General features: G+C 40.0%; 1 protein-coding gene across 18 annotated transcripts in view; it reads right to left on the bottom strand.

Annotated features, from left to right (window-relative positions):
- Positions 1 to 18,559, bottom strand: part of NCOR1 (nuclear receptor corepressor 1) — a 119,116-nt gene that overhangs the window by 69,081 nt on the left and 31,476 nt on the right. For 11 of the 18 annotated variants that reach the window (XM_055407360.2, XM_055407359.2, XM_055407366.2 and 8 more), the window contains exons 5-9: positions 13,530 to 13,712; positions 7,510 to 7,623; positions 1,971 to 2,027; positions 1,378 to 1,430; positions 1,024 to 1,050 (exon numbers count right to left, since the gene is read on the bottom strand). In XM_055407360.2, coding sequence (XP_055263335.1) covers positions 1,024 to 1,050; positions 1,378 to 1,430; positions 1,971 to 2,027; positions 7,510 to 7,623; positions 13,530 to 13,712 — 434 coding nt within the window. The remainder of the gene's footprint in view (positions 1 to 1,023; positions 1,051 to 1,377; positions 1,431 to 1,970; positions 2,028 to 7,509; positions 7,624 to 13,529; positions 13,713 to 18,559) is intronic. The other 7 variants (XM_055407363.2, XM_088828930.1, XM_055407364.2 and 4 more) reach the window with 1 other exon arrangement.

Genomic DNA, 18,559 nt, shown 5'->3' with positions numbered 1-18,559 from the left:
TACAATGGTTCCTAAGAATTTATATGAAGAACTTCTCAGGCCAGTGTGATAAGCACTATAGCAGGAAGATAGCTAATATGAAATAAATCAGACAGGGCTGCTCTGCAGCGACTATCAGGGAAAAGACAGAACACAAACATAAGGGAAGCTTTGTGGAAAAAAAAAATTATTAAAAGTAGCCAACTAGATTTTATCCACTATTCTCCTTTTTAAAAATGTTAGAAGAGCTAAACAGTTCCAAAACAAGGTATATTTTATATGTTTTGCCTAACCTAGTTTTAAGGGTTGTCAAGACCATAGCAGCATCGCACAGAAAAATTCTAGGTATATGACTTTTATTATAAACCACTTACTTAACAAAAGTTAAAATCATTCAAATTTCAGTTTCTGTCATGCATACTACCATGCAAATTATATTTGCCACCAGTTCTGCAAAGTAGCCAACTATTGCATATACGCTCAGTAAGAAAAATTTTTTAAAAATTAAATATATATATATATAAATATCAATGTGCTCATTAAACTGTACTAGTAAATAATATAATGTTCTGGTTATAGTTAATAAAACATAATAAAGAAGAAATATCACATTTTTGTTACAAACTAAGAATAATTCATCTAAAATTCTCTTAAAATATAATTAAAAAAAAAAGATACCTAGCTAGCTTCCTCTCTTACTTCAATCAGATCAAGAAATTAGATTTTCTTTTTACTTATTTTCTTATTCCAAAATGTGCATCCAGAAAGGCCTGGTGTCTGGGAGGAGCAAGGCTAAGCCAGCTACATTGTGGAGCAGTCTCCGCACCCACGTGAGGGCTGAGCGCTTCCGAGGCACCAGGGCATGAAACGGCAGAAGGGTCTACAAATACCGTCATTAGCAAGAGTCATGGAAGGGATTTCCCTAGAATAGGATTTGAATAATGATAAAATGATCCGTGGCACTTCTACTTTGCAATGGCAGATGTGGCTTGGTGGGGGACGGTGTCATCACTAGTCTTAAATGAAAAAGCTTCATTATCTTACTTCATCATGCGCCTTGCAGGTACTCCACTGAAAAAAAGACAAAACAGGAGGCAAAAAATTCAAGCCTCAAGGTAAGCCATTTCAATGTTAAGTATCCACCTTTTTTTACTAGCAGATCATAAAACCAGCTAGTTTTATGCAATCATTTATTTTATTTTTTGGCCTCGGAAACTCAAAGCTGTTACCCCAACCCCCAAAAAGCCAGAGGAAGATAACATATAGTAAAACGACAGCAAATTACACAAATCTAAAACACACCTACACTACGTTATAGTACTATGTCAGCAGATAATGTAAAAATGGTCTCTTTATACGGTCTTTAACTGAAGAACTCCAAAGATGATCAATACTTACGTCTTGATGTTCTCATGGTACACCTTGGTGTCTGATGGCTGGTTATAGAGGGGCTATAAAATAAACCATTTATGAACAAAATGTTGTACACTTGCCTACTAAAAGACAAAGACATGCTTCCTACATATCAACGGAAGCTCAGGTAAAGTACTGCTAATGGGGCTACACACACACACTCGGCCACAACCTCCAGACTCAGCTGGCCTCTCTGAGTAACTCTGTCCACCCCATCTGCTAACAAGGAAACCCACTGTACCCCACAGTCACTTCACGCAAAGTTTTTTTTTTAACTCTGAAAGACAAAGGAGGATTAAATGCCATTATTACCCTAACAAGATGATTCAAAGAGTTTTCCATTTCTGCTATTACTTCTTCCTCCTTCTACCTCAGTGATTTAACAGCTGCTCGGGCAAAAACATGATTAGGAAAATACCTCTGCAAAGGTCCCAAGTTTGTGCACGTTATTTCAAGCTTATCACACTTACTGCCCAGCCACATTACTCTCATCCTGAATCAAGCGACCGTACTCCTCCTTATCCCAAGAAAAACTGCTTCACAAAGAGCACTAGACACGAAAAAAATTTTTTACTCACCAGTTCAACTTTCGGGCCAAGACCTTCAAATATTTTATGAGCTTCTTCTGCTTTTTTCTACAGATAAAAATATTATTATATAATTAAAAATTTATTTTCCTAAATGCAAAATTACTTCTAATTCAATAATATTTACCTAAAGACCAATCTACAGTCAAACTTATCCTTACTTCCAAATATTCTTCTTTCATATGACAGGTTAAAATATTAATTTTGTTTTCATAACTCTTTCACCAAATCAGTCAAGTCTGAACATGTGTTTTGAAAGCAAAACCCAAAGAATTGCTAAGTTCTTAAAAGCAAATAGATACTACTAATAAGATTCCAGGGAGAGGAAGCAGATTTACTATTAGAAATGAATCTCTCAAACATGTTTAAAACTTCAACTCTTAATATCTTTAAAGATGATTTAAAAACACAAAATACCAAAAAGTTGCCAATCTTTACCATGGTAGGCCAAACTGATCTTTTTGAAGAAAAGCTTATAATGAGCATATTCTCTAATTTTAAGAACACCGTGGTAATAACAGAGAAAACAACTAGTTTGAATTACTCAAAGTATTCATTAGCAAATAAATGTTGAATTATATATTTTTACATGCCTTTTGGGGCTTCCTTCATAGCTCAGTTGGTAAAGAATCTCCCTGTCTTGAAGGAGACTCCAGTTAGATTCCTGGGTCAGGAAGATCCCCTGGAGAAGGAAATGGCAACCCATTCCAGTGTTCTTACCTGGAGAATCCCATGGACAGAGGAGTCTTGCAGGCTACAGTCCATGAGGTCTCAAGAGTCAGACACAACTTAGTGACTAAACCACCACCACATGTCTTTTTCAAAAGTTAAATCCCCTAGACCAAAGTGCTATCTAACAGAAATCTACCTTTAATAGGCAAATGAAATACAACAAAATTCTACACTCAAAGCTGTTTAACCTGGAATTCTATATCCGGTAACACTGTCAAGGTTCTCAGCTCTCTCTGCCCAGCACGTGCTCACTGGTCACAAGGGTTCCCTGTCCACTACAGACTCCTGCTGTCCACACACTGTAGCTGGGAACTCTCCAAGACTTCTGATGTGAGACATCGTGGGAATGAAATCAAGCAGGATCCCCAAGTGTAAAGAAAGATGTTCCCTTAAAATAAACATTCTCCTTTTCATTTATCAGTCAAAGACTTACTTAGCATATATTATGTGAAAAGAAATATGTTTAACCAGTGTAGAAAGCTCAAAGTAGTTTAATGTACTTTCTGAACTCCAAGAAACTCAAAATATTATTGAGATGAGAAATAAACCTATCAAAAATGTCAAACACAAAACTGCAACAACCCATAAAATGTGCAGCGTGAACTCTATTTCTATTGACAATTTCAAGGCAGACTTGTCACCCTTGGTACTATTAACATTTTGGGCCAGATGTCTCTTTCTTACAGGGGTTGCCCAGGACATCACAGGCTACTCAGCAGCACCCCAGCCTCAATCCATTAGATGCCACCAGCACTCTACCCCACTACAAGTTATAACAATCAAAAAAGTCTGCAGCTGAGAACAACTGTTCTCAAAAAGCCAAATGTACATACCAGAATATTCAAATTTACTAACTTTAAGACGTGTATTAAATAACACACAAATAACATAATCACAGGTCATAAATTTGGAAGTATCTAATCTCTCTAGATAATCTACACTTGCCAGTTTCTCAATTTGCCTTCTCGAAGCACTCTACCACTATACAGTCTACAGCCTGTTCTTCAACCAAGAACAAGCTGGCCAAGTGGCACTGTAAACAAATAATACTGGTAGACAAGTGGGAAATTATGTTATGGCAAATATTTACTAGTATCCTATTAATTAAAGGCACTTACCTCTTTAGGACTAACTTTAGAATTGATATTTATAAGGTGTTTGCATATCCCAAGATTTAAGCTTTGCAAAATTTTATTAAATATTTGACTTAATGTTGGCTTAACTGCTAAGATGGAGAAGGAAATGGCAACCCACTCCAGTACTCTTGCCTGGAAAATCCAAAGGACAGAGAAGCCTGGTAGACTACAGTCCATGGTATCGCAAAGAGTCGGACACGACTGAGCGATTTCACTTTCACTTTAACTGCTAAGAACAGATTAACCTATCAATTGTTTGGCAGAAATATTTTAATTTAAAACCTTCATATTTATATAACTTTGTTCTAAATCTACAGACAGAAGTAATTAATGCCTCAAACACACACTGAATATGTTCCATGTGCCAAGCACCTGCTAGACCCTAAGAAAACAATGAGTAAGACTGACTTCCTGGTGTAGGAGGATAAGGAGTCTTGGAAGGCTTCACAGAGAAAATGATCCTTGCTTTGAGTCCTGGAGTGATTGCACTCGACAGACTAGACAGGCAAGACACAGGGATGCCTGGCACTGCAGCAACATCACAGGGTAAAAAGCACTGTCATAAAGGGGACACTCACACCTGTTCTGGTAGTGCTAAGAAAGGAGTCCAGGCCTGCAGGCTGGCCAGGCAGGCATGTGAGCCCTGATGAAAAGGGTGGGCTACTTGGGAGAAAGGGGGGAATCAGCAAAAAGTTCTATTTGGAAATCACACTGGGGGTCTCAAATATGAAGGATGGATTAGAAAGAAAAAAAAAGATTGGAGGAAGGAAACTCAGCACATATGCAAGGTGATGGGTTAAAATAAGCTAGTGCCAAAGGAGGAAAAAAGAAGCAACTGACCAGACCAACACTCAGGAGGCAGGACTGAGGCTCTTCATTGATTAACCAAATCTGCAGAGTAGCAAAAAGAGAGAAATCGATAGTCTCCAGGACAATGGCCTCGGTGACCAGGGGTTATTGGCACTGAGTACGTTTTCTACTGTCAATCTCTCTCTCTTCTAGTGAAACTAGTGCCACAGTAACTTGCAAATTATTCAACCAAAGCATAAATGTTTCTGAAAACTACACCGCACACCCCTCTTTCAATATGTATTATAACATTGAAATTAGAGCACTGACAAATATTTTTTGGGATCTACAACTGGGAAGGGTGACAGCAAATTAAACTATTAAAAATAGTTGAGGAGAGTGTTTAGAGACTAAATGAATCTTGGCCTCAAGTTTAACTATGATGCAGAGCACTTTTTCTCTCAGTTCGGTTCGGTCGCTTAGTCGTGTCCGACTCTCTGCGACCCCATGAATCATAGCATGCCAGGCCTCCCTGTCCATCACCAACTCCCGGAGTTCACTCAAACTCAAGTCCATAGAGTCGGTGATGCCATCCAGCCATCTCATTCTCTGTTGTCCCCTTCTCCTCCCGCCCCCAACCTTTCCTAGCATCAGAGTCTTTTCCAGTGAGACAGTTTTAAAGCTAACCATCAGTGTGAGCAGTTTTCTGCTTCCCACTAACGTCTAAATAAAAGAAAGAAGTTTCCTCTCAGATCATGGCCCCAGTCTCTCAAGACATGTTAGGCTTAACTGCAACCAGCTTGTGCTGCTCACAAACAAGAGGGGGACGACCCCTGTCACCAACCACTGCTCTCTGCCTTCCGTGTCAAAATGAGCAAGGTCATTCACGAAAAGAAGCACAAATGGGGCGAAGGTCTGACAAAAGGCAGCTGGTAAGGAGAAAGGTTCAGGTAAGGGTCAGGAGTGAGGAAGGCTATGTGCTCCACTTCCGCCCCCAAGGACCTCCACCCTGCCCCCTTGGGACCCACACTACCATCTGGGACCTACTGCACAAGCACTACCACAGCAGACAACTAGCAACTGCAGATACAAAAAGAATTTGTTTTAAAAGATGATTTCTATGATTACCGAGTTAAAAACAATCGTCACTGTAAGTCTAATATTAACACAGATTTCAAGCTAGGTTCTTCTCTTCTACACAGAATGTGTAACAAGCTGAGTGTATAAATGCTGAAGTGGCAAGAAGAGGTCCAAAAGGAACTTTCGACTCTGCTGATGGGCATCAAGGAACACGTACCACACTAACTAACAAAAGAGAACACACATATATAAATTAAACACAAACCAAATTCTCTGTCACATCCTAGTCAGGCAACCGCAGAACCCACTAACACTGGAACTGTTTATTAAGCCTGTAATAGAAGGCTAATTAAGCAATTCAATCAATTAATAAATATCACTGGATTCAACATACTTGAAAAGTAACTCATACTAAGAATTCAGTGTTTTATAAAATCCTTTTCCATCATCACCAGCTCTGATCCTTATTTACTTTACCCTTGAGTCACAAACTGACCTGAAGCCAATCAGCCCACAGAAGTGCTTAATTGTTCTCCAGTGTGTTTTATAAAAGCAGGAGACTTTCTATAAAATCCATTTTTGGTTGACCATGGGCACATCCCTACCCTCCAGACGGGATCCCTGAGGGATCCTCATCACTTACTCCACCCACTGCCTTTCACTCTCACTGGACTCACCTTCACGGAGGCTGTTCTGTCTAATAAATTGGACTGATTTTGAACCCAGGCAAGAAACTGGTAATTAACCCGTATTTCTGCCTCCTGGTGACAATTACCATCATCTTAAGTCTGATGACTCAGTTATCCATCTATACACACACATCCATGCACACCTGACTCCAAGATCACTTGTGTGAACACTTACTTAATGACTAGCTCACAGATGTTTTTCTCAAAGCCATTTCCTTTAGGATCTGGGATAATATACGCTGCCTGTGTAAGATGCACTGATTCTGATGACTCCACTCACAAGAGGGCAAACAACTGAAACAACAATCCCCAACTTCTGCCGATGGTTGCCTTTAGCTGACAAGCTAGTTCCCTAGCACAGTACATAAAGCATGGAAGTCTTCCTTCAATGGGGGTTTCTGGAAGACCCATAATAAGCAGCTCTGTCGCAAGGTTCTCTTCACATTAGGGGGAAGTTGGTTTCCCCTTAACTGCTAGTTCCTGGGCTGGATTATGGTCAAAAACCAACTTCAACATCACAAAATTATTCACAGAATTGAGGTCCAGCTTTCCTAAATTCGTGGACACTTTTAATCATAAGTATGAAAGAAGAAATTGTTTTAACAGACCTAAAAAGGCAAAGTCTACCTAAAGGTCAGTGGCCTCACACTTTATAACTAAAATTCAAACTACACCCCAACTCTCAGTTCTGAAGCAGATAATGCAAGTCATTCCCACATCCAACGACCCATTCTCTACTACAACAGTGTACTTGGCATCAAATGTCCCTTATAAAGTGAAAAACCACAGAATGGCTGCATTGTGTACTACATACTTACTGAACACTACACAACAGGAGATTTGGCTGATAAAATTATACTGTCAAAAATAAGCATTTATACCACATAACATGAATATGGAATATTAAATAATTTAAGACACAACTATCAACTTTTCTTTAGTATGTAAAGAAAAGCACCAAGCTTCAAAATTTAAGAACATTAAAAATTATAGCAGAAAGCAGGTTTTAATACAGTTAACATTACCACAGAACAGAGACAACTGGAGAAGGTACAGCCCAGGGGTCTTCAAGCCCTGAGCCGCCAAAGAGTGGCATGAACTCACCCGGTTTTCATCATAAATAATCTGGACAACACTGCGGTGCTTCTGCTCCACAGGAGGGGGGGACACAGGCTTCTCGGGCTCTGGAGGCTTCGCGGCCTCCTCTTCAAGCTGTTGCTAAGAGACCCAGAAAGGGAGAGTCAGGCATCTGCTGTACGTCAGCCCCACCAGTAATTATTCACCAGAGACAACACATGCTTGTGAGCAATGCTTCGATGATTCTACAGGGTAATCACTTAACCGACAAGGGTCTAAGGACCCAAAGGCCCTAATGAACCCAATCAGATTAACTTTGACTAATAACCAAACAGCATAAGTCATCTTTTGATAGAAAAATCCTTTTGTATTCTAATTCTGATAAATTTAAAGCAAAATAACAAGGGAATCTAATAGCAAAGAGAGATAAGGCAAATGAACAGTGCAAAGAAATAGAGAAAAACAACAGAATGGGAAAGACTAGAGATCTCTTCAAGAAAACTGGAAATATCAAGGCAACATTTCATGCCAGGATGGGCATGATAAAGGACAGAAACAGTAAGGACTAACAGAGGCAGAAGAGATGAAAAAGAAGCAGGAAGAGTACACAGAACTACGCAAAAAAGGTCTTAATGAACAGGATAACCACAACGGTGTGGTTACTCACCTAGAGCCAGACAACCTGGAGTGTAAAGTCAAGTGAGCCTTAGGAAGCACTACAACAAACAAAGGTAGTGGAGGTGATGGAATTCGAGCTGAGCTATTTAAAATCCTGAAGCATGATGCTGTTAAAGTGCTGCACTCAATATGCCAGCAAATTTGGAAAATTCAGCAGTGGCCACAGGACTGGAAAAGATCAGTTTTCATTCCAATCCCAAAGAAGCACAATGCCAAAGAATGTTCAAACTACTCGACAACTGTGCTCATTTCACATGCTAATAAGGTTATGCTCAAAATCCTTCAAGCTATGCTTCAGCAGGATATGAAACGAGAACTTCCAGATGTAGAAGCTTGGTTTAGAAAAGGCAGAGGAACCAGAGATCAAATTGCCAACATTCCCTGGATCACAGAGAAAGCTAAGGAATTCCAGAAAAACATCTACTTTTGTTTCATTCACTAAGCTAAAGCCTTTGACTGTTGTGGATCACAACAAACTGGTAAATTTTTTAGGAGAAGGGAATACCAGACCACCTTACCTGCCTACTAAGAAACCTATATGTGGGTCAAGAAGCAACAGTTAGAACCTTACATGGAACAACTGACTGATTCAATATTAGGAAAGGAGTACGACAAGGTTATATACTGTCACCTTGTTTATTTAGCTTATATACAAAGTATATCATGTGAAATGTTGGGCTGGATGAATCACAAGCTGGAATCAAGACTGCTGAGAGAAATAATAATCTCACATATGCAGATAATACCATTCTAATGGCAGAAAGTGAAGAGGAACTAAAAAGCCTCTTGATGAAAGTAAACGAGGAGACTAAAAGAGTTGGCTTAAAACTCAACATTCAAAAATCTAAGACCACGGCATCTGGTCCCATTACTTCTTGGCAAATAGATGGGGAAATAGCAGAAGCAGTGATAGATTTTATTTTCCTGGGCTCCAAAATTACTGTGGACAGTTACTGCCACCATGAAATTTAAAGACACGGGCTCCCTGGAAGGAGAGCTATGACAGAACCTAGACAGCATATTTAAAAAGCAGACATCACTTTGCTGACAAAGGTCTGTATAGTCAGAGCTATGGATTTTCCAGTAGTCATTATGGATGTGAAAGCTGAACCATAAAGAAGTCTGAGTGTCGAACTAATGCTTTTGAATTGTAATGCTGGAGAAGACTCATGAGTCCCTTGGACGGCAAGGAGATCAAACCAGTCAAATCCAAAGGAAATCAACTCTGAATATTTATTGGAAGGTCTGTTGCTGAAGGTGAAGCTCCAACACTTTGGCCACCTGATGCGAAGAGCCAACTCACTGGAAAAGACTCTATGCTGGGAAAAACAAGGCCGGTGAAGAAGGGAGCAGGCAGAGGATGAGAAGGTTGGATGGCATCACTGACTCAATGGACATGAATTTGGGCAAACTCTTGGAGATAATGAAGTACAAGGAAGCCTGACGTGCTACAGTCCATGGAGCTGCAAAGAGTCAGACAAAACTTGGCACCTGAACTACAAACTTAAGTACAAGAATCTAAATGTATGAAGGTATTGCATCTGGCTCTATCACAAGGACCCTCTGTGTCCCTGGAATAATGCTGTTCTGTGTTATAGACACACAGTATCTGCTAATGTCTGGCAGAGAGAGCATGGGAGAACACTGAAGGGTTAACCCTTAACTCAGCACAGCACCACCCTCTACCCCACTCCCCCATCAGACTTTATATTCTACAGTGAGGAGGCGGCAAAGTCGAAAGCACATGAACTGCTAGTGTGTGCAGCCACAACGCAGGAGGCTATCTGAAGTATTCTGCCCAGGTTCAGCCCTAGGGTCAACCTTTACAAGTGGTTTGATCCAAAGACCCTTTCTAGTTCTTACCTCAATCTGGAGCAAGTGTACAAACCCCTCATATGTGAAGTGGGGATATTCATCTTACCTATCACACAGCTTTCTGAGAGGATAAAAGGATTCAGTATAAGTCAAACACAACTATAAATGGTCAGTGAGTATCACCTACTGAAGTAAGTAGGGACCGAGCTTGGTTCACTGCTTTTCGTCTTCCATCAATCCAACTGATACTAGTAAATGCTCAACAAACAGCTACATGGATATAATATAAAAGGCATTAAGGTAAAGGCAGTAAGTCTACTAAAGGCCCAGCGGAAAAAGATTACCTACATTTCCAAGTAAGACTGAGGGTCAGGTTCCTCATCATGTAAGTCAGACCACACCCAATGAAAGGATAAAAATCCTTCAAGAGGGAAGCTTTGAGGTCCACTTCCACTTTGGAATAGAAAGGACTCATGCAACCTGCTATCTGTGTAAGCAAACAATAGTATTTGGGGTTCTGAGATCATGTCATGTCATGTCATGAGGTCTCCAACCATGCCCTTTTTATTCCTTTGCTCAGAAGGCCTTCTTTTAGAATGTCCATTAAGTAGGTGTAGAGAAAGAAAGAAACAGGCTTCAGGAAATCACATTTTGTTCTTCACAGTTAAGTAGCCCTGGGACAAAACCACAGACAGACATCAGACAAGCTCATAGATTCAAATGGACTGGTGGTCGCAGGGGCAGGCGGAGAAGGACCAAATGGGTGAAAGGAGTCAAAAGGTATAAATTCCAATTATAAAATAAGTAAGGGATGCAGATGTAAACTATAGTCGACCATAGTTTGGTGACTATACTTAACAACAGTTTATTGTATAGTTGAAAGTTGCTGAGAGAGTAGATGTTAAAAATTCTCATCTGTAGAAAAAAATCTGTAACCATATGTAGTGAGAGATGGTTAATTATCTTTACTGTGGAGATCATTTTGCAATATATATAAATATAAAATCATGACACTATATAATGTTGTGTGTCAATTTTACCCCAATTTTCTTTTAAACTGAGAACTACTAGGAAAAAAGAGATAAATAAAAAATCCAGATATCTACTATATTTCTACATCAATACCACAAAGAACACAAAGCCCAGAAATCAGTCCAAATCTGATTTATAATAGAGCTAAAAGTGCAGCTGGAAAAGGATGAACTTTTTAATTAATTATTAATATGGGGGGGAAATATTGACTTTTATCTTGAGGCAGACACAAAAATTCAATTTCTGGTGGATTAAGAATAATGTGATGAGAAACTATGCTGCTGCTGCTGCTAAGTCACTTCAGTCGTGTCCGACTCTGTGTGACCCCACAGACGAAGTCCACCAGGCTCCCCCGTCCCTGGGATTCTCCAGGCAAGAACACTGGAGTGGGTTGCCATTTCCTTCTCCAATGTGTGAAAGTGAAAAGTGAAAGTGAAGTCGCTCAGTCGTGTCCGACCCTTAGCGATCCCACGGACTGCAGCCTACCAGGCTCCTCCATCCATGGGATTTTCTAGGCAACAGTACTGGAGTGGCTTGCCATTGCCTTCTCCATGAGAAACTATAAAACTTCTTAAGAGATGATAAACTCTCTTAATGATCCCAGGGTAGTCACATATAAAAACTACAGAAATTCTGTTCACCAAAAATGCTGACCTGACCTAAATGTAAGAGCTAAAACTATAAAACCCAGAGAAGAAAACATAGGTATAAATCCTTGTGACCTTGGATTAGGCAATGAGGATTATGGTTCTTAGATATGCCACCAAAAGCACAAGTGATGAAAGAAAAAATAAACTGGACTTCATCACAGTTAAAATGGAAAGTTTTCTGTCCTGGTGTGACTCCATCCTGCTCACTGCCCTCTCCAAGTGCAGTCACTCACCTCTGCCCACGCTCTCTCACACCTACAGGTGTGCCCCTGGGGCCCTGGAACCACCTTTTAGTTGCCAACTAAAGACCAACAAAGATGACTTTAAAGTGGATGATGATGAAGATGAGCAGTTATCTTGAGATAGGTCAGTCACACTCAGCTTGAACTCTGTCTCCTTTTCCTCTCTCCAGAGAGGTCAGTTCCAGGGCTGGTGCAAAAGATGAAGCGCACACTGCTAGAGCAGAGGTGGTCCAAACGAAGCAGCCTTGGTCACGCTAATTTGTCCCTGGGGGGCTGAATGCCACCTGTGGTCCAAAAGTGGTTCAGGGCTTGTAGTTATTAGTGGATAGCTCTTAGAAGATGCAGAATAAGAAGATGAAGAGGAGGTTGTGAAACTCTGGAGTATATCTGCAAGTGATAGCAAGGTTCCACAGAAAACAAGCAAAACTTGCTAATGAAAAGGAAGCTGAAGAAAAAGCTCCAGTAAAGAAATCTATACAAGACCCAGCCAAAAAGGCACCAGATCAAACCAGAATGGAATAGATTCAAAACCATCAAACATCAGGAGCAAAAGTCAAGAATCCTTCAAAACATACAGTAGCCTGCCAGACTCCTCTGTCCATGGGATTTTCCAGGCAACAACACTGGAGTGGGTTGCCATTTCCTTCTCCAGGGGACCTTCCTGACCCAGGGATCAAACCCCTGTCTCCTGCATTGCAGGTGGATTCTTTACCGCTTGAGCCATCTGGGAAGCCCTCAAAACACACTCACTCACTCATAAACCTCCTAAAACACCAAAAGGACCTAGTTCTGGAGAAGACGTTAAAGTAAAACTGCAAGCAAGTCTAGGAAAAAGCATGAAGAACAGTCCTCATAAATTAAGACAGGGAGAGAGGAAAAGGAGACAGAATCCAAGCTGAGTGTCACTTGCAATTCAGACCAAGTTTTCTACTTTAACCTCAACTCCCTCTCCTGATTTACCCCACCACCACCCCCCAGGCTGGAAGCAATCTCACTCCTGCTTCATAAAGCACTTATGTTTGATGGCTATGATTCAGCGAATCTTATACTTTGTTTTCTATCACTTATTCATTTGACTTACCTCTTTGACCATGTTTTAATCACTTTTACATCTCCTTAGATGCTCAATAAGAATTTGAACAAATCAGAGGAAAAAAGTTTTATACATCAACAAACACTAGTGAAAAGACAACCCACAGAATGAGAGAAAATATTTGCACATCATATATATGAATATCCAGAATACATAAAAACTCTTACTTAAAAACAAAAAGACAACCCAGCTTTAAAAAAAAAAAAACGGGCAAAGGATCTGAATAAACAGGACTCTAAAGAAAATATACAAATGACCAACACACACATAAAGAGATGTTCATCACTGGTCACTAAGGAAATTAAAATTAAAACCACAATGAAATACCACTTCACATGCACTAGGAAAGCTATTTAAAACAGTGAAGAAGAGAGAGGGAAACCCTCCCTCAGACATTGCTAGTGGAATTTAAAATGGCACATCAACTAAAGTTAAAAATATGGAAAGTTAAAAAAAAAAAATATGGAAAGTTCAACACTCTTTTTTAAGGAGACAAACATTCCGAGAATGTACTAAGCAATAAAATCAAACACTTACTTGTTTTTTTTTCAGTTTAAGGATCTGCTGCTCTACTTTTGCAATTTCTCGATCTACACGATCCATACTCTGTATTAACTCTTCCTTTGAAAGTTTTGAAGGTGAAGCATTTTGATCATCCCCACATGGTTGCCCAGAGATTGGAGAGGAAGGAGCTTCATGTTTGACTCCAAATGCCGGGTCCTTTAAAGAAGAAAATCAAGAACAAATGGTTTCTCACTAAAGATCAATGTCAGCATCAAGAGTCTCTTAACAAGGATTTCCCTGGTGGTCCAGTGGCTACGACTCTGGTTCTCAATGCAGGGGGCCCCGGTTCAATCTCTGGTCAGGGAACTAGATCCTACATGCCGCAACTAAAAGATCTCACGTGCTGCAACTAAGACCCAGCGCAGGCAAACAAATACATAAAACAAATAAAAATATTAAAAAAAAAAAAAAAGGGCGATGGGTTCATTAAAAAAAAAAGATTTCTTAACTGACAAAAAGTGAATTTTAAAACTTAGCAGAGCCATGTGTGCTCCCTTTCTACACAGTAGGCCTATAGTAGCAATTTTCTCCCTTCTTCCCGCCCACCCTCCCTCTCTCTCACACACACACACACACACACACACACACACACACACCACTGATGTTCACAGTTCAGACATATCACTGAAGATCCTAAAAGCTATACAGATTGAGGTGGTTAAGCAGCCAACCAGCCTTTACTACAATCCTGAGACATACAGAGAATTTCTGCAGAAATAATGATGCAATCACAACACAGGAAGATGCCAATTCCCCAGCCATTTTGTTGTAATGTCACTCCAAAACGTCTGAACACACGTACTCTGTGTGCCTACCCAACTTAACAGCTACAAATGGCCATGCCTATCAAAAGTTTTCAGGCTTTCCAAGGGCTAATACTGATGTACAGAAGTCTGGGCAATGACCTAGAACTTTTGTTCCTCTGATCACCCTCATTAAAGAGCAACTAAGCCTGCCCGCCCCACAGCACACATAACATCTCTTCAGCCAAATGTCCCTCCTCACTCCAGCTCCATACTGAGCAGGGACTATAGTAGGCTGAAGGCCTCCACCCGAAACCTACCACCCTGCCAATACAAGCACGCACACTTGCACAGCCTACTCATCTCCAGTACAAGGTGAAGATGTGAGCAATACTGCAAAGCATAAGAATTTCAGATTAAGACACTGGTTCTCTTTAGGCTGTAAGAAGTCTAGAATGAGCACAGTTCATAAGACCAGAGAGCCCTCAATGTATTAAACAATGACTAAGTAACTGTCTAGTCAAGGCTATAGTTTTTCCAGTGGTCATGTATGGATGTGAGAGTTGGACTGTGAAGAAAGCTGATCGCCGAAGAATTGATGCTTTTGAACTGTGGTGTTGGAGAAGACTCTTGAGAGTCCCTTGTACTGCAAGGAGATCCAACCAGTCCATTCTAAAGATCAATCCTGGGTGTTCATTGGAAGGACTGATGCTAAAGCTGAAACTCCAATACTTTGGCCACCTCATGCGACGAGTTGACTCACTGGAAAAGACTCTGATGCTGGGAAAGGTTGGGGGCGGGAGGAGAAGGGGACGACCGAGAATGAGATGGCTGGATGGCATCACCGACTCTGTGGACATGAGTTTGAGTGAACTCCGGGAGTTGGTGATGGACAGCGAGGCCTGGCGTGCTGTGATTCATGGGGTCGCAAAGAGTCGGACACAACTGAACGACTGAACTGAACTGAACCGAAGTAACTGAGAAATCAATAGTTCTAACCAAGAATGCACTTAAATATACCCGGATAGTTGTTCCAAAACACCATGGAACAGAGATTAACTAAAACATAACATGTATATTCCTGAAAAATCTGATATTCTGTCAAGAATGCACTTAAATATACCCAGATAGTTGTTCCAAAACACCATGGAACAGAGATTAACTAAAACATAACATGTATATTCCTGAAAAATCTGATATTCTGTAACCTAATATAGCTAAATTAAGGCTTCTGGGGAAAATGGGATTATAGTTGTTACTTAAAACCTGTAAACTATGCAAGCAGAGCATTAACAAAACAACAGCAATTCTAATAAAATAATACTGTCAAAGCTCCAATACCATTTGCATTCAGACTACAGTCAATCCTTTGATAGCTATAAACCCTGCAGTTTATGCTTCCTCTGTTAATCCTTCAGGTCATTTGCTTCCAGTTCAAAATAGCACACTTCATCATAATGTTAATAAAAATCAGATTTGCGGTATAAAGACTTTGCTTTTGTTTAGTCACTAAGTCGTATCTGATGCTTTGCAACCCCATGGACTGTAGCCCACCAGGCTCCTCTGTCCATGGGATTCTCCAGGCAAGAATACTGGAGTAGGCTGCCATTTCCTTCTCCAAGAGACGTTCCTGACTCAGGGATCGAACTCATGTCTCCTGCATTGGCAGACAGATTAACCTTTAAAAACATAAAACGACAGGAAAAAAGGTCTCACAGTTTCTTTTCAACATTCCAATCTTCATTAGTTGTTTAACACTGAAAAGCAGAGCAGTTCTTGAATTAACTAAGCTAGCTACTAATGGCAAGCCACTCCAGTACTCTTGCCTAGAAAATCCCATGGATGGAGGAGCCTGGTGGGCTGCAGTCCGTGGGGTCGCTAAGGGTCGGACACGACTGAGCGACCTCACTTTCACTTTTCACTTTCACACACTGGAGAAGGAAATGGCAACCCACTCCAGTGTTCTTGCCTGGAGAATCCCAGGGACGGGGGAGCCTGGTGGGCTTCTATGGGGTCACACAGAGTCGGACACGACTGAAGTGACTTAGCAGCAGCAGCAGCAGCTACTACTGCTGCTGCTGCTAAGTCACTTCAGTCGTGTCCGACTCTGTGTGACCCCATAGACGGCAGCCCACCAGGCTCCCCCGTCCCTGGGATTCTCCAGGCAAGAACACTGGAGTGGGTTGCCATTTCCTTCTCCAATGCGTGAAAGGGAAAAGTGAAAGTGAAGTCGCTCAGTCGTGTCAGACCCTCAGCGACCCTATGGACTATAGCCTTCCAGGCTCCTCCGTCCATGGGATTTTCCAGGCAAGAGTACTGGAGCGGGTTGCCATTGCCTTCTCCGGTAGCATTGTTAGGACCGATGTTTAAAAATGACTGTGATGAACACAAGATGTGGCTGGGAGCTAAAAACTCAAAATGTTTTACATTGAACACTGACTTGACTACCTGCACTAAATGAAAACTACTGATAAATGCAGACTTTTCAAATCTTTTTAAGGTCTTCATCTATCTCGAAGGCTAATTCTTAATTATGAAAGCTTGATCTTGAGAGCTCTAAAACATTCGTGTGCAAGGAACAATCATTCACCATGGATTTCCATGTTTCATTAACATCATTCTCTTACATATGCATATGAGATCATTTGTGTTACCGAACACATATAATACCAAAACAGATTACATTTCGATTCAGCAGATTTTGAAAATGCTCTTCAGGTGATCTGTCTGACCTGTGCCCTAACAACTACTATTACAGATCAATATTTCCCACTGACTTCATCTCTAGTTAAATATTTAACAAAAAACAAATTCCTGTTTACAGTGCCTATCATCTGACAGGCACTAGGCAGAAAGGTAAACAAAATTCAGGCTTGCCATCAAGGAGTTTATAATTTTGTGCTGCGACATTCTGTTAGCTATTTGAGGGGGGAAAGTTAAATTTCTATCCCACATATCACAATGAAAGCCAAATAATAATATTTATATGAGATTTATTAACAAATCACAAGTAGCCTCAAGCAAAAGGTATTCATGTTATACTGAGTACAGGAAAGTCAACAGCAAAAGACATTAAAAAAAAGATTGATGAATCAAATAAAGAACAATTTTCTCTTTATCAAAATAGGAATAAATTTACAAGGCAAACAGGAAAAATAATTTGCAAAACGTGAACTCAACTCAACATAAAACAAAAAACACATCAACAGAAAACTAGGCAACAGATATGAAAAGCAATTCATAAAACAGGAAAAAAGGACAAACAAATGAAAAAATGTTAAATTTTAATAACAAGCAAATAAATGCAAGTTAAAAATTTATCAAACTAACAATGATCTTTTTAAAGACAGTAAATATGTGGTTTCAGTACAGACACACAGCAACTGGGCACCCTTACATCATGCTATCAGCAGCAAGAACTGGTTTTCCACCTTTTCAGGGCAAACTGGATACACCCAGGAAAACCTTGAAATACACTAACAGGAATTTACCTTAAGGAAGTAAATAAGAATGTAAACCAAAAAAATGAACCTAGGGAATTCCCTGGTGGTCCAGTGGTTAGGCCTCCACACTTTCTTTGCTGAGGGTACAGGTTTGATTTCCTGGTTGGGGAACTAAGATACCACAAGCCGCACACAAAAAAGAAACGAACAAACAAAAGATCAAGCTAAGACAAATATGTCATTATTCTAATGAACAAACAGGTAACCTACATGTGTGACAAGTTATTTTATATCCATATATGGAATACAACCGAAAATACAACTGTAAACTTAATGACACAAAATGAACCTCAGAACGTATTTAAGCAAAAATAGTCATACACAATGCACAAAGAAAGCACAATAAAATATGTACAATTATTAATGACAAACTGGTGAGACAAACTTATTCCTTCAAGCTTATCTGATTTCATTCTTCTGTAAGCGAAGAAAAAAACTAACAAGTGCTAACCCTTTCAAAATCCCAACTTCTAAAAAATAAAGGAAAGTCATGACTTACAGCTTAGGGGGGAAAGAAACAGGACTAGGAATCAGAGGTCATGGGTTTTCATTTTAACTCAGGAAACACTACCTAGGTCACTTAGTTTTTCTTAACATCTGTCTTCTCTACTATAAAATAGAAATCAGCTGTACTTTCATCTAATATAAATGGATGAAGTTTTAAGCTCTCTCTCTGCCAAAAAAAACTATAGCAGTAAATTAATTTGTGTTCATTTATTCAACCTTTCAAGAAGACCTTTATTCACTTCTTTCTTTC

The sequence above is a fragment of the Moschus berezovskii genome, chromosome 20, assembly GCF_049115385.1.
Source record: "Moschus berezovskii isolate FMDL1 chromosome 20, NW_MosBer_1.0, whole genome shotgun sequence".
NCBI lineage: Eukaryota > Metazoa > Chordata > Mammalia > Artiodactyla > Moschidae > Moschus > Moschus berezovskii.
The sequence above is the reverse complement of the archived record's forward strand: the minus strand, read 5'-3'. Positions and strand labels throughout refer to the sequence as shown.